The sequence below is a fragment of the Strix aluco genome, chromosome 24 (assembly GCF_031877795.1).
Source record: "Strix aluco isolate bStrAlu1 chromosome 24, bStrAlu1.hap1, whole genome shotgun sequence".
Taxonomy (NCBI): Eukaryota; Metazoa; Chordata; class Aves; order Strigiformes; family Strigidae; genus Strix; species Strix aluco.
Window position 1 is genome coordinate 9189298 of NC_133954.1, and position 25197 is coordinate 9214494.

The 25197-nt window shown below is 41.6% G+C and overlaps 1 protein-coding gene across 10 annotated transcripts in view; it reads right to left on the reverse strand.

Moving 5' to 3' along the window:
- The window catches only part of IKZF3 (IKAROS family zinc finger 3), a 40228-nt gene that overhangs the window by 7814 nt on the left and 7217 nt on the right, over positions 1 to 25197 (reverse strand). For 5 of the 10 annotated variants that reach the window (XM_074849617.1, XM_074849616.1, XM_074849615.1 and 2 more), the window contains 5 exons: positions 23292 to 23345; positions 21949 to 22059; positions 8737 to 8997; positions 7880 to 8047; positions 6107 to 6223 (listed from right to left, as the gene is read on the reverse strand). In XM_074849617.1, the coding sequence (XP_074705718.1) occupies positions 6107 to 6223; positions 7880 to 8047; positions 8737 to 8997; positions 21949 to 22059; positions 23292 to 23331 (697 nt within the window). In that variant the 5' untranslated portion in view covers positions 23332 to 23345. Of the gene's footprint in view, positions 1 to 6106; positions 6224 to 7879; positions 8048 to 8736; positions 8998 to 21080; positions 21364 to 21427; positions 21447 to 21948; positions 22060 to 23291; positions 23346 to 25197 lie in introns of those variants that run through there. The other 5 variants (XM_074849614.1, XM_074849619.1, XM_074849621.1 and 2 more) reach the window with 5 other exon arrangements.

Sequence of the window (25197 nt, forward strand, 5' to 3'; positions counted from 1 at the left end):
GTCGTTCTTGCTCTTTGCGTCTTGGGCACCAGCTGCGGTCAGTGGAACCAAGCACAGAAGCAGACACGAACCTTGCAGTCCTGAGCTCGTGCAAGGAGAGCATAAACCATACCAAACCAATATCTTCATTAGCAAGAGGAAGTGTAAAATAAACTGGCTGGAAGGGTTGGTTACAAAATGTAGATGGAGGTATAACCTCTGTTAGCCTTTCTTTTTTATTCTGAGTAAGACTGTGACACCTGCAGACCGACACAGTGCTTCAAAACTTCAGTACCAGCCCTTCAGTTCTCTTGCCAGACGTTTTAGATATCAGTCATACCTAGATGTCTTCTTCACTAATCACTAAGAAACTTGGATGAAATATACCCGTGTATCATTAAAATCAAAATAATATAACCTTTCAATATTCACCTCTAACTCATTTTTTTCCAGGTGTCATTATCACTTAATTTTTTTTCCTCAGTGCTCCAGCTAAAACTAATTATGAACATTTTCTCTCTGGCACACTTGTAAGCATTACCACTAGGTGTTTTAAAGCTCATTACAACCTCCAGATTTTCTAATTTTAGAAGTACATATGCCCTGCCGTCACTCCCTTGAGACTGGGCCACTCACCCTTTCACGGATCTTACCGTTTTCCAGAGCTCGTGCTACCCAGTGCCCATCATTTCACGGAAACTCTGCTTGCTCTCACCTCACGGAGGCTGCACGGGCTTTTGAGCTGGATCAGCCGAGCCGAAGGACTGCCACCTCATATCACTACTGCCAGACTAATACTGAACATAACTGCTGCGCCCTCCCCCCAGAAAGCTCGCTCTCGCCTGAGGAACAAGTGTCACTACTGGTGCTTTTCTATTAAAATGTAGCACTAAGAGTTTCAGCGTTAGGGACCACCGTGGTGAGAACTAGACACATTTTAAGAGACCGCCCGTGCCTTGAGGAGTTGGGATCTAAGTAGAGGAGAATGAAGACAAAGGAAGGGTCATTTACTTTCCCCAGGTAATACAAAAGGTCAGATGTCACTCTGAAAGAATCCTGGCTGCTGTGTTATTGTCCCATGGCACTAGCACACCTAGATATGGGGAGCATCATTGGCATAAGCGAGAAGCAATGCCAGAGGAAAATGATACAAGCACTTTGGTATCACTTCAGTCCTGCTAAATGCAGTTTTATTAAGTATTGGACTTAAATTGCAGCTTTTCAAGTACAGCAAGTGATAAAAACGCAGTTTCATCCTTCCCACAGCTTAGTGTGCAGCACTGCCCTATAAATTTCAAAGTTGGTCTCTCCTTACTTGTTTATTATTTCTGTTATTGATACCATATGAGTTTCAGTCAGCACAAACCATGACTCACCAAACCTCAGCCAGAACTATTTGTTCAGCATTTTGAAAATGTAAAGTGCTTCATAAGTCCTCAGTGCCACAAATACTAGCTACAAATATGACTCAGGACGGATGGGATAAGAGGGCTCAACTCAGCACTACCATAGTCCTGTCTCATCAGGCTGTAACCCCGTGATATACACGATAACCCACAGAGAGCATGCACAGACACTGCCTTCAAGGCAGGAACATACTGCTCTTCTAGTCTGATTTTTATTCCAAATTGCTCTGTATGTTTAGAGACTTACATAAATATATTCGTCAGCTGCTAAAATGCACCTGCTTCCAGCATGAAATACCAAGACACTGCGTAACAGTTTACATAAAGTGAGACAAAACATCAGATTAAGTTGAAACTATAAGGGAAAGTTAGGTAGGCAGAACATAATCATCCGTTTGGATTTTGGCCAGAAGCTCTAGTTAATTCTCGAGAATAATGTTATGGGATTTTTAATTTCAAACCTTCTGTTTAACTGTCATGTTCCAAAAACTGGAATATGCTTTCTGAGCTCTTTATATTATCTTCAGGTAACTGCAGTTCAAGGTTTGAACCATCCCCAACACAGAAAGCTTGTAATCTTGACAGGATCATTGCACAAGCCATTAATAATAGTAATTTAAATTTTAACAAGCCACAGCTACCCTGAACAAGATAATAATACACACGGTGCTGTATATTCAAAAATTTATGTTGTAAATAAAAAAAAAATATAAAGAAAACACAATTAATCCATGTCATAAGAGCAGCTTCCTGGTCCCTATCACTTTTTCATTTTTCTTATTTTGTTCTTCTAGTTCCTCTTTTTCTCGGTCTTTAACTTCATGAGCTGCACTCATGTTCTGTTAAAGCTTTAATTTCACATTTTCAGAATCTTTTTATCTTCTGACAGAACTCAAAGGATGAAGTTTCTGCAAGTCCTCTCAGCCAGCCCTAGAAACACCCTGCAAGCTCCACGTAGCACATCAGCGACTACTTGTCTTGTCAATGTTATTTATGTGCCACCAAGGGAACTTTATTAAATTAGTGTCAAGAGGGCAGACAAGCAGCTTCCTGCAGAGGTAACAATAGTCTTTACTCAGATGAGATTGCTGAAGAGACAGTAACTATTGACCTACATAATATGTTCTGGGACAGCTGTAAGTATCAATCTTCCAGCTTGATGTCTGTCTGCCATTTTATTTTAATGCTGAGGGTCTTTTCTTTCACATTCAGATTTTCTACTCCTTGCTAACAGCCATTTTGTTTCCTAAAGAAAAAAAATCATCTCTATTTATGGGCCACAAAAGGTCCTTGACAATGTCTTCGCAATACAGCCTTAGGGAAGGAGTGTCTGCTCCCACTGAGCCCCTGGTTCTCTCCCACAACACTGCGCTCTCTACCCAAAAGCTAACTTAAAATTATCTCACTCACCTTTCTTCTGGATCACTTTATTAAACAATCCAAGAATCATGTTTAGTATTTAGGAAAGATTTTTTTTAATCCCTCAAAATTCTCTAAAGACTTCTCAAACAGAACGAAAAATCACGCCCTGTCTTCCTCTTCAATTACCTTACCCACTGGATGATTCCACTGCACATGGTGACATTAGTTTAAAGAACTAATTATCTAACTATAACATGTATCTAAAAATAAATTTCAGGCTGGACTGACAGCAACGGTCAAGAGCTTTGCTCAAAGTTACACTGAGAAAAAGCGAATTATTATAAAGAAAATCTAGACTTCCAAAGCACTTAACCTGCTTCAGCCTGTGACCTTGAAATGTCCTGCAGGCTAAATACTTCTGATGGTTCAACCACGTGGCCAGAAAACAACAAAAACTTCTAAGGATGCTGTGAGAAACTGCAGATCAAATAAATCAGCCTCTTCCCTCCTGTTCAGATCTATCTGATCTGGAATTACACGTGCCTCTGGGATTCCAGGGACAGCCAAGCTCCTAACACGGTATTTCACACAGCAGCAGGACGGGGTTTAGCTCCAGGGTCCTGACCACTTTCAAGCTGGGGTCGCCACCTCCCACTTAGCTGACACTAGGGAGTGATTACGGCCTTCCCGGGCCACCCCCCACGATGTCGCTGGTGCTTCCGCGTGCTGCTGCCTCCCTCGGCGGTCTGCACACTTCAGTTGTGATCTAATGGTTCTAAAACACTTCCAGAAGAAAGTTTTTGTGCAAATGTGATTTATCTATTATGAATGACTGCTTATGTTTTTCATGTAATCGCTGGGTGACGAGCCACCTCTCTAAAGCAGTGCTGTCACCCAGCCATCGGGTCGTTCTGTAGGTGTACAGAGCGTGGATACTCTCCCTCCAGCCCAGAGCACGAACCCACGATCATTTAGCCTGCACCGAATTGTTTCCATGCTGTGGTTTCTGTCACATCGTCAATGTGTGTACAATTTTTAGAACATGCAGGCATCCTTAACAAAACCCTAAAGCCCAAAGCACAGCTCAAATTGGAGGCATTGCTTCCTGTAGCATCTCTATGTGGTCACTAAATAATGGAGAGTGGAACAGAGAGGTGGGTTCTTGTGCAATGAGAACAATGTGACCCGAGATTGTTATCAGGGGCTGAGCAACGCTCTAACAATATTGTTACATAAAACCTTTCTGTCAGAAATATTTCCACACTGCTACAGTTGGAACATGCAAACCTCGTATTAAAAAGCAACTAGAATGCTTACTAGGGTCCCGATGCTTTTCAATATTTTAATTAATTACTGGATGATGGCATGCAGAGCACACGTGGCTCCGTATGAGAAGGTTGCAAGGACTTCAGGAAAGTACCAAAGTTCAAAGTGATGCGGATATGTAGGAAAATGGTCAGAAATCAAACAATATGTTCACTAAACACAAGTGCAAAATGCTACACTTAGGGGAAAAAAACAAATTAAATGCATTAAATGACCTCCTGAGGTCCCTTCCAGCCTTCCCTCCCTCTGATTTTGTCATCTAGCATAGTGCTGATACCAGAGAATTGAATGGAAACGTCTCAGCAAGACTGGAGTTCCTGTTTTTCATAAAACTTACTACTCCACTAAAAACACTGCAATATTTTTTAAAGTGTGAAGGTCTTAAAGGCACAGGGTACAGCCACATCACCTCGTACTGGAAATTTACATTTCCTCTGTGACCAATTTAAGGCATACTGTACTGCTGCAGCGAGTGCTACACAGCAGATTGTGGATCACCGAAATGGTGCTATGCTGAAATGAATATAAACCATGAGAAGCATTTAAAAGCAGAAACCTATAGCAGGTATCGTGCTTCCCATTTTCACGTGGTGGACATCTTGGAGTGACTGCCATCATGGGAGTGCGTACTGTAACATAAAACCACAGTTACAATATGTATGGGTTCTCATGAAAACCAAAACTTGCTGATGTTCTGATAACCATTTACTTTTACTAATGCTCTACAAAATATGTCTTTTGCTGAAAAGATAACTCTAACTCTGTTAAATCATTGCTTCTCTATGGCAGTTTTTGTGCCCGCCTGTGTCATGAAGCCTGACACACCGACCTACTCCCTCTGCGCGGGGTGAGGACTCTGTGCCCACATAGTTGTCACCTCATTTCGAAGGTCTTCATGCTGGTTTTCAGGCCCAGCTTGTGATGATGCCTGCAGAATCACTGCTTGATAATCATATCACTAAATACAAATAATTTTTTATTATTGTTAAAGGGCCTTGGTTACATTGTCATCTCTCTAACGATAATTTTACATTTTACTTTTCTTCTCTGAAAACTCAGTTTAGCCTTCTCCTTGAAAAGAAAATTCGATTTGAAATTCACAATCAAAACTAGGAAGCTTGAGTCCTTAAAGAGTTTTTGTTTGGTTTTTTTAAGGCTGCAAAGGAAAAGAATAGGAACCTGAATTCTGAAATTGTAGCCTCAGCTCTGCTACGGATTAGTCGAATAATCTTCTGGGAGGTCACAACCACTCCCCGACTGAATGAGAAAAGTAATTCTTTCCTGCCTTACTGGCATATTGTGGGATTTAAATCATACAAGTTCATTTTAGGACTTGAAATATTCGGGTGAAGCAGGCTCAAAGATGATGGCAGTTATTTTTCACCAAAGTATTTTCAGAACTGCAGCACTGAGATGTGAAAAGGAAAATAAGAAAAAACTGTGTTTTGATATATTTTACCTTTAGCCTTTTTCAAAGACAGCTCTACACTTAGAGGAGTCCCGTGCCTCTCACTACCTCCTAAGCTGATCTACCCGTGATCGTCGGGTTACCACCCCATTTCCAGGCCCTAGATCCATGCCACTAAAAATTCTGCAAATTCTAACCAGTTCTGACCTACAGTTCTTATTCTAAAGGAAGCATCAAATGGACTGAGACATGTGAACAACTGTTGTCAACAACCACGGGCAGCAACTCCTCCAATAACATGAGCCACATAATAGAATTAATGTAGGAATAATTTAGCTTACTGTGAGTGTCACCTACAGAAATGCTGTGTACAAGGTATTTTAGATGTTTTATTCAAAGTAACTGTGAAATAAAAAAGTGATTAAAATAAAAGCATTCCTTAACTAGTTGCCTGAGGGATGCATTAAACCAGACCCTCTTCTAAGATGTTACAGCCCCTTAGGTTACTGAAAATGATTGTAGTAAAAACTGTTCTCAGGCTGTGAATTAACAGCTTACCAGATGCCCTTTTTTAAGCACTGCAGTGTAGCAAAAACCCAAAACCACTACAACGTGATAAACTCACCAGCCTCGCACACGCCAGCATTCTGCAGGTAAGTACGGCACCGCTCCTTGTGCTCCTCTAACGAGCTCCTTTGCTTGTAGCTCCTTCCACAAAACTCACATTTGTATGGCTTCTCCACTAGAAAAAGAAGAGCACGGTATGAGATAACCACAGGAGACTGCTAAAACCCGGTCTCCCTGACAGTCATGTATATAGTTACTAACAGCATATATTCAGCTCGTGGAGAATGCTTTAAATTTCTGTTAAGTTTGTGAGCACTGTAATCATCACAAAATCAGGGTCACCCAAGGGTGAGGCCCCCCCGGACACACAGAGTTGCTCTTCACCCCCCCGAGCTCAGCCCCAGAAAAGCAGAGGACCTGCAGTGAGAGACTGTTCCCAGGGGCTCCAGCTCCCAGAGCCCAGCTCCAGCTGACAACTTCTCTTGGTGTCACTTCCCTAGGGAAGAGCAACTGCACCGCTGCTAAACCGGGACTGCAACTGTCCTGCCTGCCTGCCCTAGGTCCTGTCTATACAGCATTTTTCAAGGATTTCATGAAACTGATGAATTTAAACCAAACCAGAACCATATGTGAGGTTCATTTAATTTCCAAAGGCATTGATTGTAAAGTGAATTATGTTCCTAATTGATTTAAGCTAAAGCAAACCTGTTTGAAACTCCAGACACCCACACAGCCTTTCCCAGTGCCTCACACACAAGGACTGGAAGCACTTCCTGAATTATCTCATTACTGTTCTGTGAGCAGACATCCTCTAACACACCCGGGCAAATCATCATCCCTGTACAGCACGAATATAACTAGCCCTGCATTGCATACCCTGCAAAAAGACCACGCTCCCTACTGCTAATGCAATTGTTCACTTAATTCACGTTGGTTCACTTGAAGAGATTTTCTTTACGCTGTTTAATAAGCCAGCTCTTAAAACTTCAGTCACAATAACCACACAACGTGTTTGAAGCACAATGTTTTTAGCACTGTGCTGGTGGGGGACAGTCACCACCACTGTGCTGGGTCTTGATTAAATCAGAATCTCATTTATCCATGTCAGATAATCTCATTTTTAACTTTGATTCTTTGTGAGGTTGAACTTTTTTTCCTGTAAAGTGCAGTGCAGAGATAACATCTATCATTTAGAATAAATATTTTCTTTCTAGGCCTCTGTATAACACAGGATATTCACAAATCAAAGAGTAAGCACAACCTGGCTCTTGCAGAACTGGGGGAACTAAGATTAATACCTGGTTTGTTAGTCAAGTCACCTCAGCTCTGTGCCTCCATTTCTCCCATCTGTAAAATGGACGCAACACCCTACCGGTCTTGAGAAAACCCACTGGCATTTGTTGAGCATGTTAAGACATTCAGATGAAAGGCACTACACAACAGCAAGGTGTTATGTGGCAGTAGAGTCACGCTGTCCTGGATTATGCTCCTAGAGCCATCCCAAGGGCAAAGCGTGTCTTTGCGCTGCTCCTCAAGTTCAGAGCTTGCTGGCATAGCTCCACTCATTTCGTGCAAGCAGGTGTCGAGGTTGGCCGTTTCTCGCAGCACGCCGCTGCGACGGCGGGTTTCCCTGCGCCCTCTTCCTGCGTTAAGAGCGGAGCCGGGTCCCGGGCTGGTTCCATCAGCACAGCAGGCGGAGCGAGTGGTCACTGCTCTTTGTCGACTCTTCGAACTCGAGCTGAGCAAACTTTGCTGACTGACTCTATCTTCCACACCTAGTGTCCTAGTGACACACATCTCAAACACATGAAGTGTCTTTGAAGCCACTTACCAGAATGGGTCCTTAAGTGACCTGTTAGCGCATCCCTCCTCTGGCAGGCATAACTGCAAAGATGACATTTAAAAGGTTTTTCCCCTGTATGTAGTTTAATGTGGCGGAGGAGGTTACCCTTCTGAGTAAAGGAAGCTCCGCACTGATTACACTGGAATGGCCGTTCACCTTAAAATGACATACAAAAAAGGACATTTAATGGTTACGTGGGTATCATGCTATCCTCATACCCTTTCCTTTTTGGAAGAGGAAAGAATGAGATACTGGATCAATTTCTTTCTATAGAAACCCAGACAGCCCTTCCGTTGACTTCAGTGGGAGTTACGTGCAGCTCTGGTGTCAGAGCTTCTTGTAACATATGTATGACTATGGAAAACACTGCACAGTTCTTCCATGGAACTAAGTGTTCTGGAGGAGGCTGATTCCAACAAGCTAGCAATTTTTATTACAAAAAAAAAAAAGTCTTATCTTACTGCAGGTCGAAACCTAAGATGCTCATTGGTTCGTTGCCAAAGAACAGCACAAAGAGAAATACACATACAGACTGGAAATGGCAGCACAAAACCAATCTAACTTGTGTTTTGTGCCTGAAACGCTTAAATGACATAGTGCCTTTCATCCAAAATTCTTAAAATGCCTCACAAACGTGCTTTTACTAACATTCAATCCTGATAAGAAGAAAGGTGGGTAAAGTGAGGCACAGAAAAGTGAGTAACTTGCTAGAGATCACATGTGGCATCAAGGACAGAACAAGGAAATACTGATTTTGGTATCCTTTTTAAACATAAGGAGTCTAGATTACAAATTATTATCCTTTCAGTATTCAGCTCTTACAAGAATAATATAGGGATATTTACCAGTGTGGCTACGCTTATGAACCATCAAGACATTGAGGCTAATGCAGGCTAATCCACAGATATCACAATTCATTTTTCCACTAGCTGGCCTGACGTTGTCATATGAACCAGAATGTCTTTCCAGTTTAATGCTTTCATATTCATTATATTCTCTGGGATAGGTGTAAGGCATTTCAGATTCTTCTGGGTTTTCCATAGGCTCTGAATTTAAAGCACTCTCCTCTCTTTCACTGTATTCACCTTTCACTTTAACCACATCATCTGCAGGTAAAACAAAGCACAAAAGTGAAAAGATGCTCATCTTAGGCACAGTGAAGTATCTTAGGAAAAAAGCTCACAAAAAAATTACATAAATTACATTATCAATCTTTCTAAAAGATTTACTTAAACACCCAAAGATGAAGAAATGCAGTCGAGACATGAATCTTCATGGGTCACGTACACTTAATGATACTCACAGTGAGATAACCTTTAAAAATATTGACCTGCCTGTTAACTACCTTTGATGAATAACTTCCTTCTACAGATTATAAAAGGATAATACAGTACAAACTTCTGCGATTACAGGGTACTATTCAGGATTCAAAAGAAAATACTTATTCTCACAAGTCACAATTAACCTACAGAAATTAGCATCACGGGCTACTCCTGTGAATTGGAAATACAGAAAGACACAGATTAAAAAGGATACTTCTATCTTCCCATGGAACCTCTGGTGCTTGAAACATGCCTAAGAAATACGTCTGGTCCGGTATAAGACTTCCAGTGCTCCCATGGTATAGATTCTCACCAGCTAAACCTAATCAATAATCCTAATTTTCACTTGCAAATTGCAATTTTTATCCAAAGATCTCAAATCTGTGCGGAGCATCCGATGATCTTGACGCCTGTATCACAAGGTTACTTTACTATGTGAGTAAAACCAGCAGAGGCAGAGTAAAGATCTCCTGATAAATAGATGTGTCCCAGAAATGTTAAAAGATTTGCCCAAAGTCATATTGCGTGGCAAAGAACCCAGACTCAAGAAGATCAGCACCCACGGCCCTTGAAGAGGTTCCTGGACCTGTCGCCATGTCCAGAGAAAACCAAAGCCACTGCCTTAAATGAATGCCATTTCATGACAAGAGGAGAATGTAACAAGTAGCTAATCATTTACTAACAATAATGCTCCCATGTAAAAATATAAGCAAATTGGTCACACTATATAAACAGCTGATGATTCCCAACTTATGTCACTGAATTTCCTTTCCGCTATTAACTCCAGCATTGCCAGCACTTGCGTTCAAATCCTTACTAATTGACAGGGCAGCTTTTGTTCTGCTTAAAGCTGACTTTTCCATCTAGACAAGAGCTAGGCTATGGCTGAAACCTGAGCTATGCCTCAAGCTACCAAGTGAAGAAAAGCACAAAGAGATAAAATACATAGTTTCCTGTTTGAAAGTATTGTTCTCATGGCCACCTGCTCCTCTCTCAAACTGAGGGTTAGACAGTTAAATATGGCACTTAATCACTTGTCCTTTCTCCAAAGTACAGAACATGGACTGCTGAATATGTATTAGCTCTGGTTCTGAGTAATAAACCACATCAAATGCCGAGAACAAACAATGGGTGACAGCGAAAATGAGGTGGCAACATAAAAGCAGCACTCAAAAATAAAGATCTGGCAACCAATACTTTCATGAAATCAAAATTTTCAACTATATTTTGGTGATAAAATCACTCCTGTATCCTAAATGTCTGCACTAAGCCCAGCCAATCTATCTTACTTTGGGTTGAAGTGGGGTGGAAGAAGCAGGTGGGTGATAATTTCTTCAGCCTATGCAAGAATCCACAGTAGCGTGGAAACCTCCGAGACTCCTCTTGGTGCCCTCCCTGGATGATGATATCCACAGCAGGATGGCTTTTTTTCCCCATATTGTGAGGTTTTATGCCCCTATCCTAAACGTTTTTATTAGAGTTTGGTATTGGGACTGATTGCCCTGGTCCCAGAAGGGCTCACACCGGTTTGGGTGTTTGCTCTGGGCGGCACAGGGAGGTCTGGATTCACCTACAAACGGCCCATGTTAATCTGCACCTTCTTCAGCACCAGCTCTGCTCCACACCCCGGGGATTCCACGGAAACAGGGCATCCTCTGCAGGGACCTTCTGCTGCCAACTTCAGTCTGAGGGTGCAAGGGTGATCCTGCTATCAAGACTCCTCCAAAACTAGTTCACGCATCCATTTTCATCCCTCTAAGGAAAAATTATTGCCAGTTGCTGAAAGCAGATTTCAACAGAATCTCTTTTCCAAAAAAAAAGGTTGGTTGGTTGGTTGGTTTTTTTTCCCTCTCAGAAGGAGGCAGTTCCAAAATAATTTGCTACATCCTGCACAACATGGTAAAAGGAAGTACACATTGCAGCTGCACCTTGTTGGTACTTTCAGAAACAATTTCAATTCCCACTTTCTACTTAACGTCCCACCTTTTGTCTGCATCAAGTGCAATTGCTTAGCGGTGGTGGACTAGTTGTAACCTCCAAATGAGAAGACTTCTCTACCGTTTTCTACTGCTTCTCAACCACAAGTTCATGGCTCACAGCTTTTTACTCTTCTACAGAGTTATGCTGGTGTCCACGTAGCGTAGCAGGAACGCTGGTTTGAGTTCCCCATGGCAAGCACTTGCTGACTGGCACAAACTGGGCAAGCCATCCTATGGTTCCACTGCGGAAAATCATTACCTCTGCATTTTCCATATTGCATGCTGCCTGCCTGCAGTGCTTCTGTTTTCGTATAGTAACAGAGAAGGATGCACCTGAGTTCTGATCAAGGCTTTTCCACCACTGCCTCCCCCAAGAAACGCCACCGCCGCTCCAGCAGCCAGTGACATCCCACCAAAGCTCGAGCGCTTTCCGGTCTGCGTGTAGGAACTTGAAGAACCTCAACGGCAAAATTCACCTTCCGATGATTGAGAACAACAGTCAGCAGAAGCCACTAGGGAAGAGGATTTTTTTTAACCAAATAAATGTTAGAAGGGTTGGAATTTTTCTGTCCTAACACACCTGTTATTGTTTCGAGTCTACTCAGCCTTCCTGACTGCTTTGGTACAAAGCAGGCAGAGGAAAAGACACCTCAGTACAGTCAGCCCAAAATTAACCAAGTGTTGCAGAGGTCTGAAGCAACTAAATTCCTTTTTCAGCCCTGACTTTTGCTCTGTGTACGGGCATGCACAGAGCACAGTGTGAGATAAGGAGATTGGCAGCTGCCTGGAAAGGTCTGTATCTGTCACTTAAAAATCATATCCATATATTTTAATGAGATTAGGGAGTTTCCAGGCTGGGCTGCCTTAACCAAGAGGAAGGCGGCTGTAACTTCAAGTAGAAAAGGGAAATTTAACCGAGGAAAAACACAATTATCCCTAACAACATTAACAAAGTTCCCCCAGTTGAAAAAAGAATTGCTATCATCTCTTCTATGCTTAGGAAAGTAAAGAGGTTGTAAGAGGAAAAAAACATTCACGGTCTCCTACCCAGGTAACTATTTTTCTTGAGGCAGTTCGTGAAGGTAATACACGCTGCAGAACAAACTGTTGTAGATTTTACACAACAAAGTACCAGTGTGATGCGTTAAGGCTGATGCACATGGTTTCATTTCCTGGGGAGATGATTACAAGATGAAAGACATACTCCAGAGTAATATTTTTGTTTCACCTGAAACACTGTAAAAACAATGGGTTCTGGAAAAAATCCAAAATAAAGCTGTGGTGGCAACTTCAGACTGAGTCACCACATGAACAGTGTTTGTGTATGTTCTATAAAATGCATGAATAAAAAAAGAAGTCAACAGCAGCAAACAATTAGGACAAGCTGAAGTCTTATCTTAGCTGTTCTCTCTAGGAGGAAGTCTCAGAAGGAAAACCCCCCAATTACTATATTTAATCCAAGACCTGGGCATCAAATATAGAGAAAATAACATAAGTTTTGTACTGTTGTTAAGCAAAGTTTACCAGTAGTGTTATGAAAAGCACAAAGAATAAAAACCAGAAGCTATTAAAGACAACGGCACAAAAGGGTGATGTTGCTCAAGTGTTTTACAAGGAGTGGGGTCATAATCATGAAATCCTCAGCACATGCAAAAAGTCAACTGGATAACAAAGAAACTTAATCATCTTAATGTGGCATTTTAATGATGCTGCTGATTTGCTATGCCAATTCAGAGATAATGAGCCCCTAATGCTACAGATGTTCAGCCAGACTAAAGAAAAAAAAAGAAAAAAGAAAAGCTTTTCTTGTATGCCATTTCCTAACTATCCAATTAAACAAATTGTGAAAGCATATAAATAGTTTACCAGGTTTTGACAGCTGTTAATAGCATTCAGATGCTGAAGAACAAGAAGGGAGTCTATACGTGTGCATATTGAAGGATTCTTGTGACTACCTGGATTTGACAGGTATTAACTGATGATTCATCACCGTTATCTCCACAAATTGTCCCCAGAAATAGCAGTATAAAACCAAACCCTAGCGCACACATACTTGAGTCGGTCCCTCCCAGAACGCGAGATTCCTTTACCTAAACCAGCTTGAAACAGAACAGACGTGTGAGGTGAAACTGAAAAAGTCAGCGGAGTTTCCAAATTAAAGTCAGAATCCTGCATGTTTATGAAAAACACCTCTACAATGGAATTAACACGCTGTGGGGGAAGATATGTCATGAGTTAAAACCCACCCATATTCCTTAATGAATAAAGAGAGGTTTGCAGTACGTCCTGTTAAAATCATAAACTGGGAAAGAGGAAAAAACAAAATAAAAATCAATGCTATACCTAAGGTTTTTTTCCCTTAAATAACAGGAAGAAAACAATTACACGTGACATATGTGTGTATATTGAAAATCTGGAGACTGTAAGTAATGGGGAATGATAAAATGTTAAGTGACACAACAGCAACACGAGATTATTATTTTTTTTAACAGAGACAACCCAGTCCGAGATAAGGCAGCTTTTCTCCATGTCTGTGTTCTACACCACGGCAGGTATCAGTTCTGGGGAAGGGAAAGGAGTTCAGGCCTTTTTGGCCCAACCTGGCTTTGTTTCTTCCCCTGACTCCAGTGACCAGCTCCCTTCCTCACAACAGCAGGGATGCTTTTATGAGATCATTGCTTGCCAACAAAGGCAGAAGCAATCACCTAGAAGCACAACCAGCTCTCAGCTCCACAGCAGTGGCAGCAGCGGGCACGAAGCCGTGGTGGCAATAAACGTGGCTCCCTCGTGCAGTGCGGCCACGCTGGACCTGCCCCGCTCCGGCCCGCGGCCAAGGGGCCCTTTTTGTGTCACTGCAGGCCAAAGCACGTTCTCCTGCACTAAAAATCCCAAGTACTGCATTTAGTACTTCTGCAATGCACTGGAAACCCCTACATTTCACTTTCTTGACTTACTAAAAATTATTACTTGGACAGATTGGCTTTGATTTTATCTTTGTGCCTGCCAGTATTTTCTTAGTACCGTTGTTGAGTCTCCATTTCTGTACAAAAACCAAGCATAGATACTGTATAAAGCAAACCTGCGTGGTAATTCCTAAATGAAGCAGTGCGGTATGCACCTGGTGGAAATTTCACTTCTAAAAATAGGAGAGAAACTTTCATAATTCCCCTTTGTGGAGTGCATGCTCTATGGTAATGAGTTTCCTTGTTTTTATTGTGACTTGAAACAAAAATAGAAACAAATCAAATTGAAATGCAGCACTGAGAATTGGAAAGAAAAAAAAAAACCACACCACCACAAACCAGGCATCATTTTCCAAGCACTCGGATGTGTATTTTCTACTTCATTAATACCAGTGTCTTTCTATCATTAAAACACAGTATAATTTGGCTAGTTGTACGATTAATTACAACAACACCACACACACCCCCTCCCAAAATAATCAAACAACATACATCATCTCCAAGCTCATGTGAGCCAGGAAACTTGAAGTATGTAACTGGTTCTTAAAGCATCTTATTCAAATACAAGGATTTTCTTATCAAGGTGTATATTCCTGTGTAAATCTATAATTTCATTCCTGGTATTTCCCATCCGTTACCAATTTCCACCTAATAATAATCTAGCGGGGTTTTCAGGACTTTCATTCAAAAGGTTTCCAAAATATGTTAAAGTTTTATTAACAGAAATGGTGATAAAGGAAAAACGTCAGCCAAAACTGAGCGCTGCCAAAGCTGGAGTTAAACAGGGCAACTGCACAGCAACACTGGGCCACGGTTTAGAGAAGGAAATGAAAAATGATGCATTTAATGGACACTGCAAACAGAATTTGGGGAAGCAGAATGTTATTACCTGAGACAATATGTCTAGGGGCTAGAAAGCTATGGTAGTACTATGCTAAAACTACCACGGGGTTTTATTTTTATTTTTTTCTTTTAAAGTGTGAATAGCTTGCTGCTTTCCTCACCTGCCTGTACCCGCAGCGTTGCACAGGAGCACAGGGGACCGGAGGGACGCCACCCGCATCCCTGGGCCTACAGTGCCCAGATTTGCCAAAGCCTGGCCCAGATGACTTTTGTTTCATTTATGGCACCTGTTAACATCATCCTTTCCAATCTTAGCATCTTTAAAGCCTCCCTCTTAAAAAATAAAAAGATGAAAGTGTACGAGTTCTTCCCTTCTGTTACAGTTACGATAACATCACTCAGAAAAGATTTCTAAAATTACCATTCCTAAAGTCCAGAAAGCCAGATACAATCACAACCGTTAAATCAGACTTCAATTAGACAGTTAATCAGAGAACATCTGGACCTAACAGTCAGACTGAAAAAGGCCACATGTTAAATTCAGATAATCACCTTCCTTGGTTATATCAAGGGACCTATTACTAATACGACCACTCAGACATGATCATCTCTGGTCAACTGCTTTTTCAAATGAACTTCAAATGTGAGAAGTTGAAAGTGTAGTTTCATTTAGTCTTTTTTCATTCATCTCCCCAAAGTCTTCCTTACAATGCAATACACTCTTGTGTTTGATACTAGAAAAATATGAAGAAAGAATATAATATGAAGAACAGGGAAATCTGCGATAGTATCAATGGAATTTTAACACCCATAAACTGAAGACAGGAGCTTGGTTAAGATGCTGCTCAAAATCCTCGAACACCATAACCTTCACAAAACTAAGTGTATTGATTTGATTCAACTATAAAAAATTTTCCAGGAGTAAATCACCTCGATTCTGAGAGTTGAATTTTAGATTGCAAGTACATTCTCTCCAAACTGAGGTTTTTATCATTAAATACTCATGTTTTACTCTTAGCCTGGTCTCCCATAGAAGCGTATGGATGCTCTGGGCGCTCCCTTAGCCAGTTCAGACCTGCAGACCAAATCCAGCCCTGTCTGGCAGAGGGGAAGGCGTCTGGGAATTCCTCTGCTCTGCCAGTCGGCCCGGGAGTACGCGCACCTCCCCACCCCACTCCTGGAGGTGGTGCTCCTGCCTCAGGAGAAATGCTCAGTGTGGCTGGCACACTTGGCAGGGGAGGTGCAGCAACAGACTGTTCAAGAAGAATATACAGCATTGAGCTCTGAACTAAACAAAGCTCCTGACAGCTCCTGCAGAGCAGCAGCAGGAACGAAGGCAGGAAGAGGACTGAACGCAGTGCGACGGGAGACGGTGCTGAGAACACGGCAAAGCTGCCTGGGGTACCAGAAGTAAAACATGGCATCTAGCACACGACGCAAACTTTGCACAGTTCAACGAAAAGTCAGCCAACAGCAAGACACAAGCCCACTGGAAACCGAGCCTCATCAATTCCAACGCTCATGGAACTATTTGCTGCCTTTTAGCAAAGTTTTGACTCTTGCGGATTTGTTTCTGCTTTCCGATACCTTTCCAGCAGCACAAACAGTAGTAAACCTGCCCCTTAAACTCACACATTTTGTGCCAAATGAACAGCCTACTTTGGGGGCAAAACATGAGTCATCTTAATTAACTGATTTCCTTTCCACCAACCCATATTTCTAAAAATGGATTATTTTCTGCAATGACATGTGATTTGAGTTCCTAGGGCCGTTCTCTTCATCTTCACTTATTTCCTGCGGGAGGAAACACCACAACGCATCTACCCTGGACTAGATTTTATTTCATTGCCAAAGGAAGAAGTATTTCTCTCCCCTCTAATTTCAAGGGATTATTTTGTATGAATCCAAGATACGCTGTAGGACAAGTGATGAAAAATGCAGTTTAAAAAGTTATGGCAAGGAGTCCATCATCTTTTGAGTAACACTGTGCATCCATTCTCCTTCCAGAGCTTGTCTTGTCTGATCGCTTACACTGATAGTCAGGGTATCTCAAAAGCAAATCCTATTTTCTGCTGACTGCAATGAGTTAATTAGAATAAGAAAAGCTGCACTTCTGTGATTATTTCAAGGCAATCGGAACATCCAAGTTTCTGTATCAGCCCTGGGTGCGCTGGGCTACCCGCTGTGCAGGATAGTCCACGCTGCTGTCAATCATTTACGGGCCGTGGTGACACAAGTGGCTGTGTTGATGTCACTGAACGTGCTTGGCAGCATTCCTGCTGCTGCTAGTACAGTACTGCAGAGCTGAAACAAGTCAAGAGGATCTTTTGTTGATAACACTCAGAGGCAACTTTCAGTTGGTGCACAGCCACCGGAGCCGAGCCCTGACACAGTTAAGCAGCGCAGACTCCCTGCCTGGTTTGCACACTCACAGAAATCCCCTGTTAAGTGAACTTCTGCAGCACAGCACTGCTGATGTTGTGAGATAACCCCTGAGTCCCATGAGCGGCAGGGCTCGATCTGGGCTTGGGAGATGTAATATTCTGATAAAAAACGGCACTTCCTTTTCGAGCAGATAAGTGCGTGTGCTAGCAGCACCACTGGAACCTCAGTACGCGCCTGAGCGAGGGTTTGTCATCCTCTCCTGTCTCACTCCAGCCTTTTAACCGCCCCCTTTCACACACCTAAATGCAGCAGCAATTAGCATCCATAAACCACAAATGTGGCTTCTATTTCTTTTTATTTCACAACCATGAAAGCTAGCTAACATTCATAACACCCAAAAAGTTATCTGCCTCAACAGATGAGGGAATTAAGACATAATTAAACACTTGTGCTTGACTGTGACTCCCACAGGAAAGAACGTGGGGTTTTTAATTTAATTTTTAAATTAAGGACGCTTCAACTTTGGCCACCAAAGGTAAGAGTGTTGGGGGCACGTAAAGAAACAAGGGAAATTAAGCGCTTCCTCCCCAGTCTGTCTCATTGCTTGTCTCTTTTCAGACCAGATACAGGAAGCACCATGGGAACAGCGTATTTTTATGGTTGCAGGCAAGCATACCCCGTGTGCACCACAGCATGCAGCTTCCATTCCCTTGAGGCAAAAAAAGGGTTTTTCTGTCTTTTTTTTTTCCCCTTGTTCTCCATCAAGCTTTTAATTAACATATCACTAGAGCCTTCTGCCTAATTGTTTGCCCTATACTTAGCAATCATCCTAGCTGAAGCCCTTTTAAAAGGGGTGTATGCTAGGATGGGTTGAACTTCATGGAGTGGCTTCTCACCTTCGTCAGTTATGACACAGGCAGAATGAACAACGAGCCAGCCAGAGTGTTGGCACATGCTCGAAATACAAATACGGAATTGTTTCCTGAAAAAGTGGATTTTCTTAGACCAGACGAGCACCAATTATGAGGACGTTTCAGCTCTATGCATTATTTAGTGCCTTCACAAAATTTCTGTAGCCTTTTGAAAGATCACAGTACCACCTCCTGCAGACCTAGCACAAAAGACTCCACCAAATTAGTTGCACAACTTCTAGATTTGACGAGGCTCCAACTCCTGTTCAAACCCCCAGAGTAAGTCCCCACAATGTATTTAGAGTGTCAGCCATTCATAACGCAAAATTCACAAATGTATGGTCCAAGAAACTGGAAAATTACTTACTATGAATGGTTGACGAAACGTGGAAAAACCAGACATAATTGTACGAAGAAAAACATGGTACAGACACAGTAAGGCAGTGGAAAGCAGGCTATCAAATGCCTGATCTCTCCTTATGAGTCAGTGGCCCCATGTTCTTACCATGGCCTTCAGCAGATGGAACAAACCCTGTGGGCATGGATCATGCAGGGGTTCAGGATTCAAAGGAGAGCTTTCTGTGATGCAGGCTATCATCAGCAACGAATGGTGAAGCTACTGAAGTGGGATGGCTCGCTCACAGAAGGGGTGGATCACGAATACCATGATTAACATTTATGAGAACCACACAAATATTTTTCATTACTTCTCTTTACATTTGATATGCAATGAGGGTATTAGTGATCACACCCAGAAAAGTGCCAAATAGAGCTTTTTTATTATTATTTTAAACAGACAGACTTTTTGGGTGTAGGCAGGACATAATCCATTTCCCAAGAGCCACCGCCGACACTGACGATATTTTTATTCTGTGATTCTGGAGAATACTGTATATTCATTTTTACCAGGGCTAGTGATCCCCAAACGATAACACCCCCACCAGGGCAGCACTGTCAGAATGTGGTTTCACTTATCTAGAAGTAAGACAGATAGTTATGGACCTGCAAGGGCTGCTCAGTGACTAACGTAGCTGCTACTGTTGACCTGCAATTTATATAGTAGGCATGACATGAAAGCTGATTATTTCTGAATTTTAGTATCCGACACCAACTGAACTGGAAGAAAGTTGTCAGGAGGAAATTTAAATGCACCTACTGATATTTGCACAGCCTAGAGTACTAGCACAGCATGCTTAAATATTTAAGATTTGTTGTGCTTCCGGTATCAGAATGACTGTAGAGAACTGTATGTGAAGCAATGAAGTAAACACCATATATATTTTGTTTTGTGCCATTTTACACTGAGATACCATAGGTATCTTTTTTGTGCATTTAAAACAGCTTACTCCTAGCAATCATGTCTTTATTCCTACAGTGAGAATCAAAGAACAGACCACTGTGGTACTGAGTAGGTTCATACTCACTCTATAATGAATGAACGCTGTGATGGTAAGGGAGTCTATCGGAGGGAAATGATGTTTTATTGATATTTATAGCATTATCTTTGAGATGTAAATTTTCCGTATTCGCATTCCAGAACAAATTGTAAAGAGACTTTAAGGGATCAGCAGCAATATGAGAAATGAGTGGTATATAAGAGCAGTATATAAACATTCTCTCACAAGCGTTCAAGTTGTACCTGACTCAGATGTCTGGAGAAGAGCCTGAGAAATGGTACTGAGGCTGCAGGGCACAGGACAGCCAAGGAACGGGAAACAGCCTTGATGCCAGGCCGCTGCGCGTGCAAGTGGTGGAGACAGGGCTCCTGGAACGGGCGGGTGGGGAGAAGCTAGAGAATTCCTCCTGGCTGGTCAGTATTGAGGGGCTTGTGAAAGAAACCCTGGCCTGGCTTCTTGTCTGCACAGCTCAGCGACTAGGAGGAGCGAAGGGCAGGGAGGCCGGGGAAGCACGGGCACAACGAGCTACCGCGCGTGGAAACGGCGTGCGGGATGGACAAACAGCTGCACTATGGCTGTGGGTACTGTATGTGCTGTGGGCCCTGAGAGAGATCGGATGCCTTGGACGTAGAAAAGGCTCGGGCCTTCCATGTTCTGTGGATAAAAACATTCAACTGCTCTTTTTAGGGTAAGCAGAGCAGAACTCACCTGCCAAGCCAGACTCTACACCGCAGACATCTATACTAAGCTACTCTCACTGGCTATAAATGGAGTCCTGCTAAGAAGCCGCTACTCTGGGGACACAAGGCATTTCATCCTAAGTCAGACACCCAAATTTGGTCAGAAAACCTGTGTGCTCTCTCGCCATCAACTGTCAAGAAAGGCCAGACACCAGCAGAGTTCTGGACACCAGTGCTGCAGAGACCTACAGGAGATTCATTTCACCCTCCTCACGGACTCTTTTGCTAGTGCAGTGCTCCCTTCAGTGTTTTATGTTGGTTCGTACTTTGTTAATAAATAGAAAAAGCTTAATCTTTAGTAATGCAAAAATTTAATCTCTGAACATTCCATTTCAATCCAAAATAAAGTAATCCCATTTATGCTCCAGGGAACAACTAAGGCTACTTGGGCAACCAAACCAGAGACAATTCTTTAGTGATTTACTTGATTCATGTGATACGCTACCTCAAAACTACTAACCAAAGCCACAGACATAATTTGTCTTGACACTCCTGTACTGCCATGGACATGCAGTACTTGAAAGGCAACATGAAACTGATAAAACAATACATGCCTTTTCCCCAGTGTACATATACCACATCCTCTACCAGGCAGCATTTTTCACTGTTTGTGGTTGAGAACTGGCATAAATGAACACGCTCAGCTCACCGGCAGGAATGTCTATTAACGCCGTGATTTCAGTTTATGAGCTTCTACATCAAGGAAGAAATTCAGAGTCTCTTGCTCTGCATCTCTGTCATCTACACACGTACAAATCCTGAGCTCTGGGGGCCTGAAGGATTGCTGAGTCCAGGAGCTGCTCCTTTTATCTATTACGTAAAGAGGGCCTGGTAGCTTTTAAAGAAACACAAAAATACACATTTATGTAGGACCTCTTAAACACAACAGTAGTACATATTGGTTTAGTATTTTATTCATACCTGTGTCTTCTTTCCGAGTTGTATAGGAAGGGTTTACTGTTCAAATTAAACAATAAACAAGGTAAACTGACCAACCTTCTGTTCACCCACAGTTTAGAGGATTACTGCTACAGTTTTAAATTCTACAGGGCTGAGTTGTCCTATGAATTTGAGGTAACTTGTCGTTTCTTTCAAAAGAAAAAAAATTACCAAGTTATTTTTCAGATACCAGAGTAGCTTAACAACATCAATAAAAAGTGCAGTCCTGACAGGCGTCTGTCATATGCAAACTACTTTTAAGAATTTGCATGCTACAACACACATTAAAAGAGCTCTCCATATGCACATGCTTTTTTATCCTGCTAGCCATATTTCACAGATCTATAAAAGTGACCTTTATAAAATGCACATGAGGTTCCCTGATGGAAAACAGTTGCTCCTCCTCTAGAGCACGTTTAAACGCTCTAAACTGTAACGGTATCGTTATTCCTTTTACAGACATGCAGGCAAACCAGAGCCATGATCCAGAAAAAGCTTTCTAATCACTCCCATAGCATAATCAGATTAATGAAAAAACAATATAACTATTATTTTTCAGAATTCAATCTCCACTTTACCTCCTGCTTCTTCATTAGACTGATTGTGTTCCTTCATATCTTCCGCATTATCCATACTTTCCATTTCCTGGGATTTGTTCAGATTACAGTCTGTCAAAACCTCCTGTCCTTCTGAAAAAAACACAAGAATTACCGTTATGCTCCAAGAATATTTCCAGGTGATTACCTCAGAGTATCTGCAAGCTCCCAGTACTGCTCACAATGCCCACAATGTCCTTCCTGTAGATGCGTGACTTGCAGTTTGGTTGAGTGGATTTGCTTCCCAAAGCGACCTACAAACTCTCACGCAGAGCACACACCTTTAACCAAGACTTAAGTTTTTGCTCAGATTTAACTATTCTGGAGGTTGTTCTGAATGACAACAAAACAGGAATAAAGTCCAGTATATGTAACTCTATAGATCATGTGTATGCTGACAACTGGTGCTAGCAGGTAAGCAAGCAAACGCTTCAGAGCATGCAAAAGGAATCACAGCTCTACTTTGTTCATTTGGGCAAAATATTAATCATTCTGGCCCCAGGCCAGAAAAGTGCTCGAGCATGTTTAATCGGAAGCCTCTTTGAACCCAGTTGCACTCCTCTGCTTATTTCACATATGTCTTTAAACATCATTATCAGACGGTTTTCTGCTGATCACTGGGGCAGCAGTATGTCCCAGAAATCCAAGCCCCTCTTCTCTGAAATAAAGACAAATTTTTAGCTATGGTGAAATTTATTTGGGTGAAGTTTTTCAAATAAAGCCTCTTTTCACAAAATCCATAATACAGACTAACTCAATTTCATGCATATTTCTGGAAATTTCAGATCAGTATTTTGTTTAAAAAACTGTTTTCTTTCAACAATCCTGTGAATTTTTAAAAGTTCACAGCAACACTGTGAAATTGCTGTTAAAATTGTTTAACTTATTAACAGTTGGATAGTAAAAAATCCAGTCCTTCTCAAGCTAAATATTACATTGGATCGGAAAAAAAAATATTTTTTGATTAACAGGAAAGTAAAACACTTGTCCAACTCACACAAGAGGTTTGTTTTCCTATTTTCAGAAATGCAGCCAACCAAAAGAATCACATTATTCTTGCTTCCCTAATCAAAACTTCCAGCTTTCTTCTGAAAACATTTCATTTCCTACTATAGCCTTTTTTCCCCTTTAGTATAATTTTCCAATATATCGAACTTGCACAGTTTTATTTCAATTCTAGAATTTGCTTTTTGCCTTTAATGCCCATCTTTGTGACTGTGCTGTTCCATGTCCTGGGAATCTAAACAAGCTGCAATTCACATCTTTTTCTCCATTTAAATTTAAAATTTTCAAGAGAGGGTGACAGAACTCTCACAACACAGTACCTGTAGCCATGGGCTGTTCCTGAGAATTACTTAGGTCCATACCTGCCTGTGAATCTGCAAAAGACAGAAAAGCAGTCTGAGTTGCTTAATATTTAGAACCATTCATGACACAGTTGTTATAATCTTATAAATTCCCATTTTCTTGACCGAAAGCAAAATTGAAAATTTTCAAGGAAATACATACCAAATAATTGTTATGTTTCACTGCACAACTTCTTTATATCTTGAGTGCTGGCATGTGCCCACGAAAGGGATTAAGTATTATTTTCTAACTCAAAAAATTACAGAACGGAGTAACTTACACTTTCGATTTAACATCCCATTTTGCACCCTGTGAGCACAGCATAGTGGTAACTCTATACGAAGTGAATTTCTCTAAAGCACAAAGTACAAGGTATCTTCACATGCCTTTTCCAATACAAAGGGAAAACCCTATTCTCTTCACAAGCTCTACTTGGTTTGCATGGGAATGCAAGTCTAATTCCCATTTAAGAATTCTGATAGGGATCAAATGTCAGGAATTTTTAAAAAAATTTAGAGGACTATGCTGAGCACTCAGCAGTGCTCTGCGGCAATATAAGCTGCAGGGATTTACACCTCCCACGCCAGGGCCCAGGCTCGGGCTGGCGAGTTTAGCGGGAGGCACAGCTCCGACCTGTCCCGGGAAGGCTTTGCTCAGTGCCTTGCTGCCTTCAGATTTCACTGATATGAGGGCTGGTTTCCTCAAGTGTCACAGCTACCTGCTTCCTTCCTCCTTTCTTTCCTCTAGACTTTTTTCCTCTTTTTTCACATACCAGAAAATCTTTTATCATCTTTGCCCATAAAAAATAATAGCTCCAGGCCTCGTGAAATTCATTCCTGGCAGTTACATAACAGAAATACAGATGCCATGGCCATGAGGTGTTAACCACGAGTGACATTTACCCCATAATTATCTATCTTTACCACCACTGCAGATGGAACATTTCTGTGGTCTCTGCAACACCAAAATACAAAGCTCTGTTAACTCTACAGCAAGGAAGGCTCCTATCAGATGAGGCTATCCAAAAAACTGCATGAACAGAGCATGGGCTGGTGCATCCAACAAAATAAAGGCAAACTCAGAGAAGAAACAAAGCAACAATGGAACTATCCAGCAAAGGTTTTTTAAATGTTTGGTTCGATTGTTTCCTAAATGAAAGCATTCAGCTCCCATTTCTCAATAATGGGTCTCAGTTACATTATGGTGTAGCTCCCATTACTCTTAACTAGCTATTACCAAAGAGCAGCAAGAAAAAAAACCCCACTATTAATGATTCAAGCCATCCAGCCCTGGCCTGAGCTCTTCAGGGTGTAACTCCTGAGTGCAGACAAGTTGTTAAGCTATTAGCACTTATGAAATGTATCCTAAAATTAAATCAGAGCTCCTAACCTTTCATGCAAATTTAGCCCGAATGCAAGCTTTTTTATTAAGAGCTAAGAACGTTGTCCTGTGGCATAGTCACAGAATTAAACAACGAAAAGTTCGAATATTCACTAAATCTTTATTTTTTAAACAAATAAATAAGATCAAGGAACTCCATAGTTACAGCTCTTCATTTGTCTTTGTTTCATTTTATCATACCAGGAAAAGTGAGGTATAAAGAAGCAAACGGACCGATTTATTATACTGTGAATAATGATGGGGAAACATCAGTAAATACACGGTACATGAACAAAATTCTCTCTGGTATTGATTTGAATTTTACATTGCAATAATATAGATACTTAAATTACACAAACCCTTGTAATTGTGCAAATAATTAGGCTTTGGGCAAGACAATGAAATCCCCATTATTCTGTAATACTTGAATCCAATTTTAATTGCATTCAGAAATGCTGTGCAGTTGCCCCATCTAGGTGATAAAGCACTGAACTGGTCAAAGCC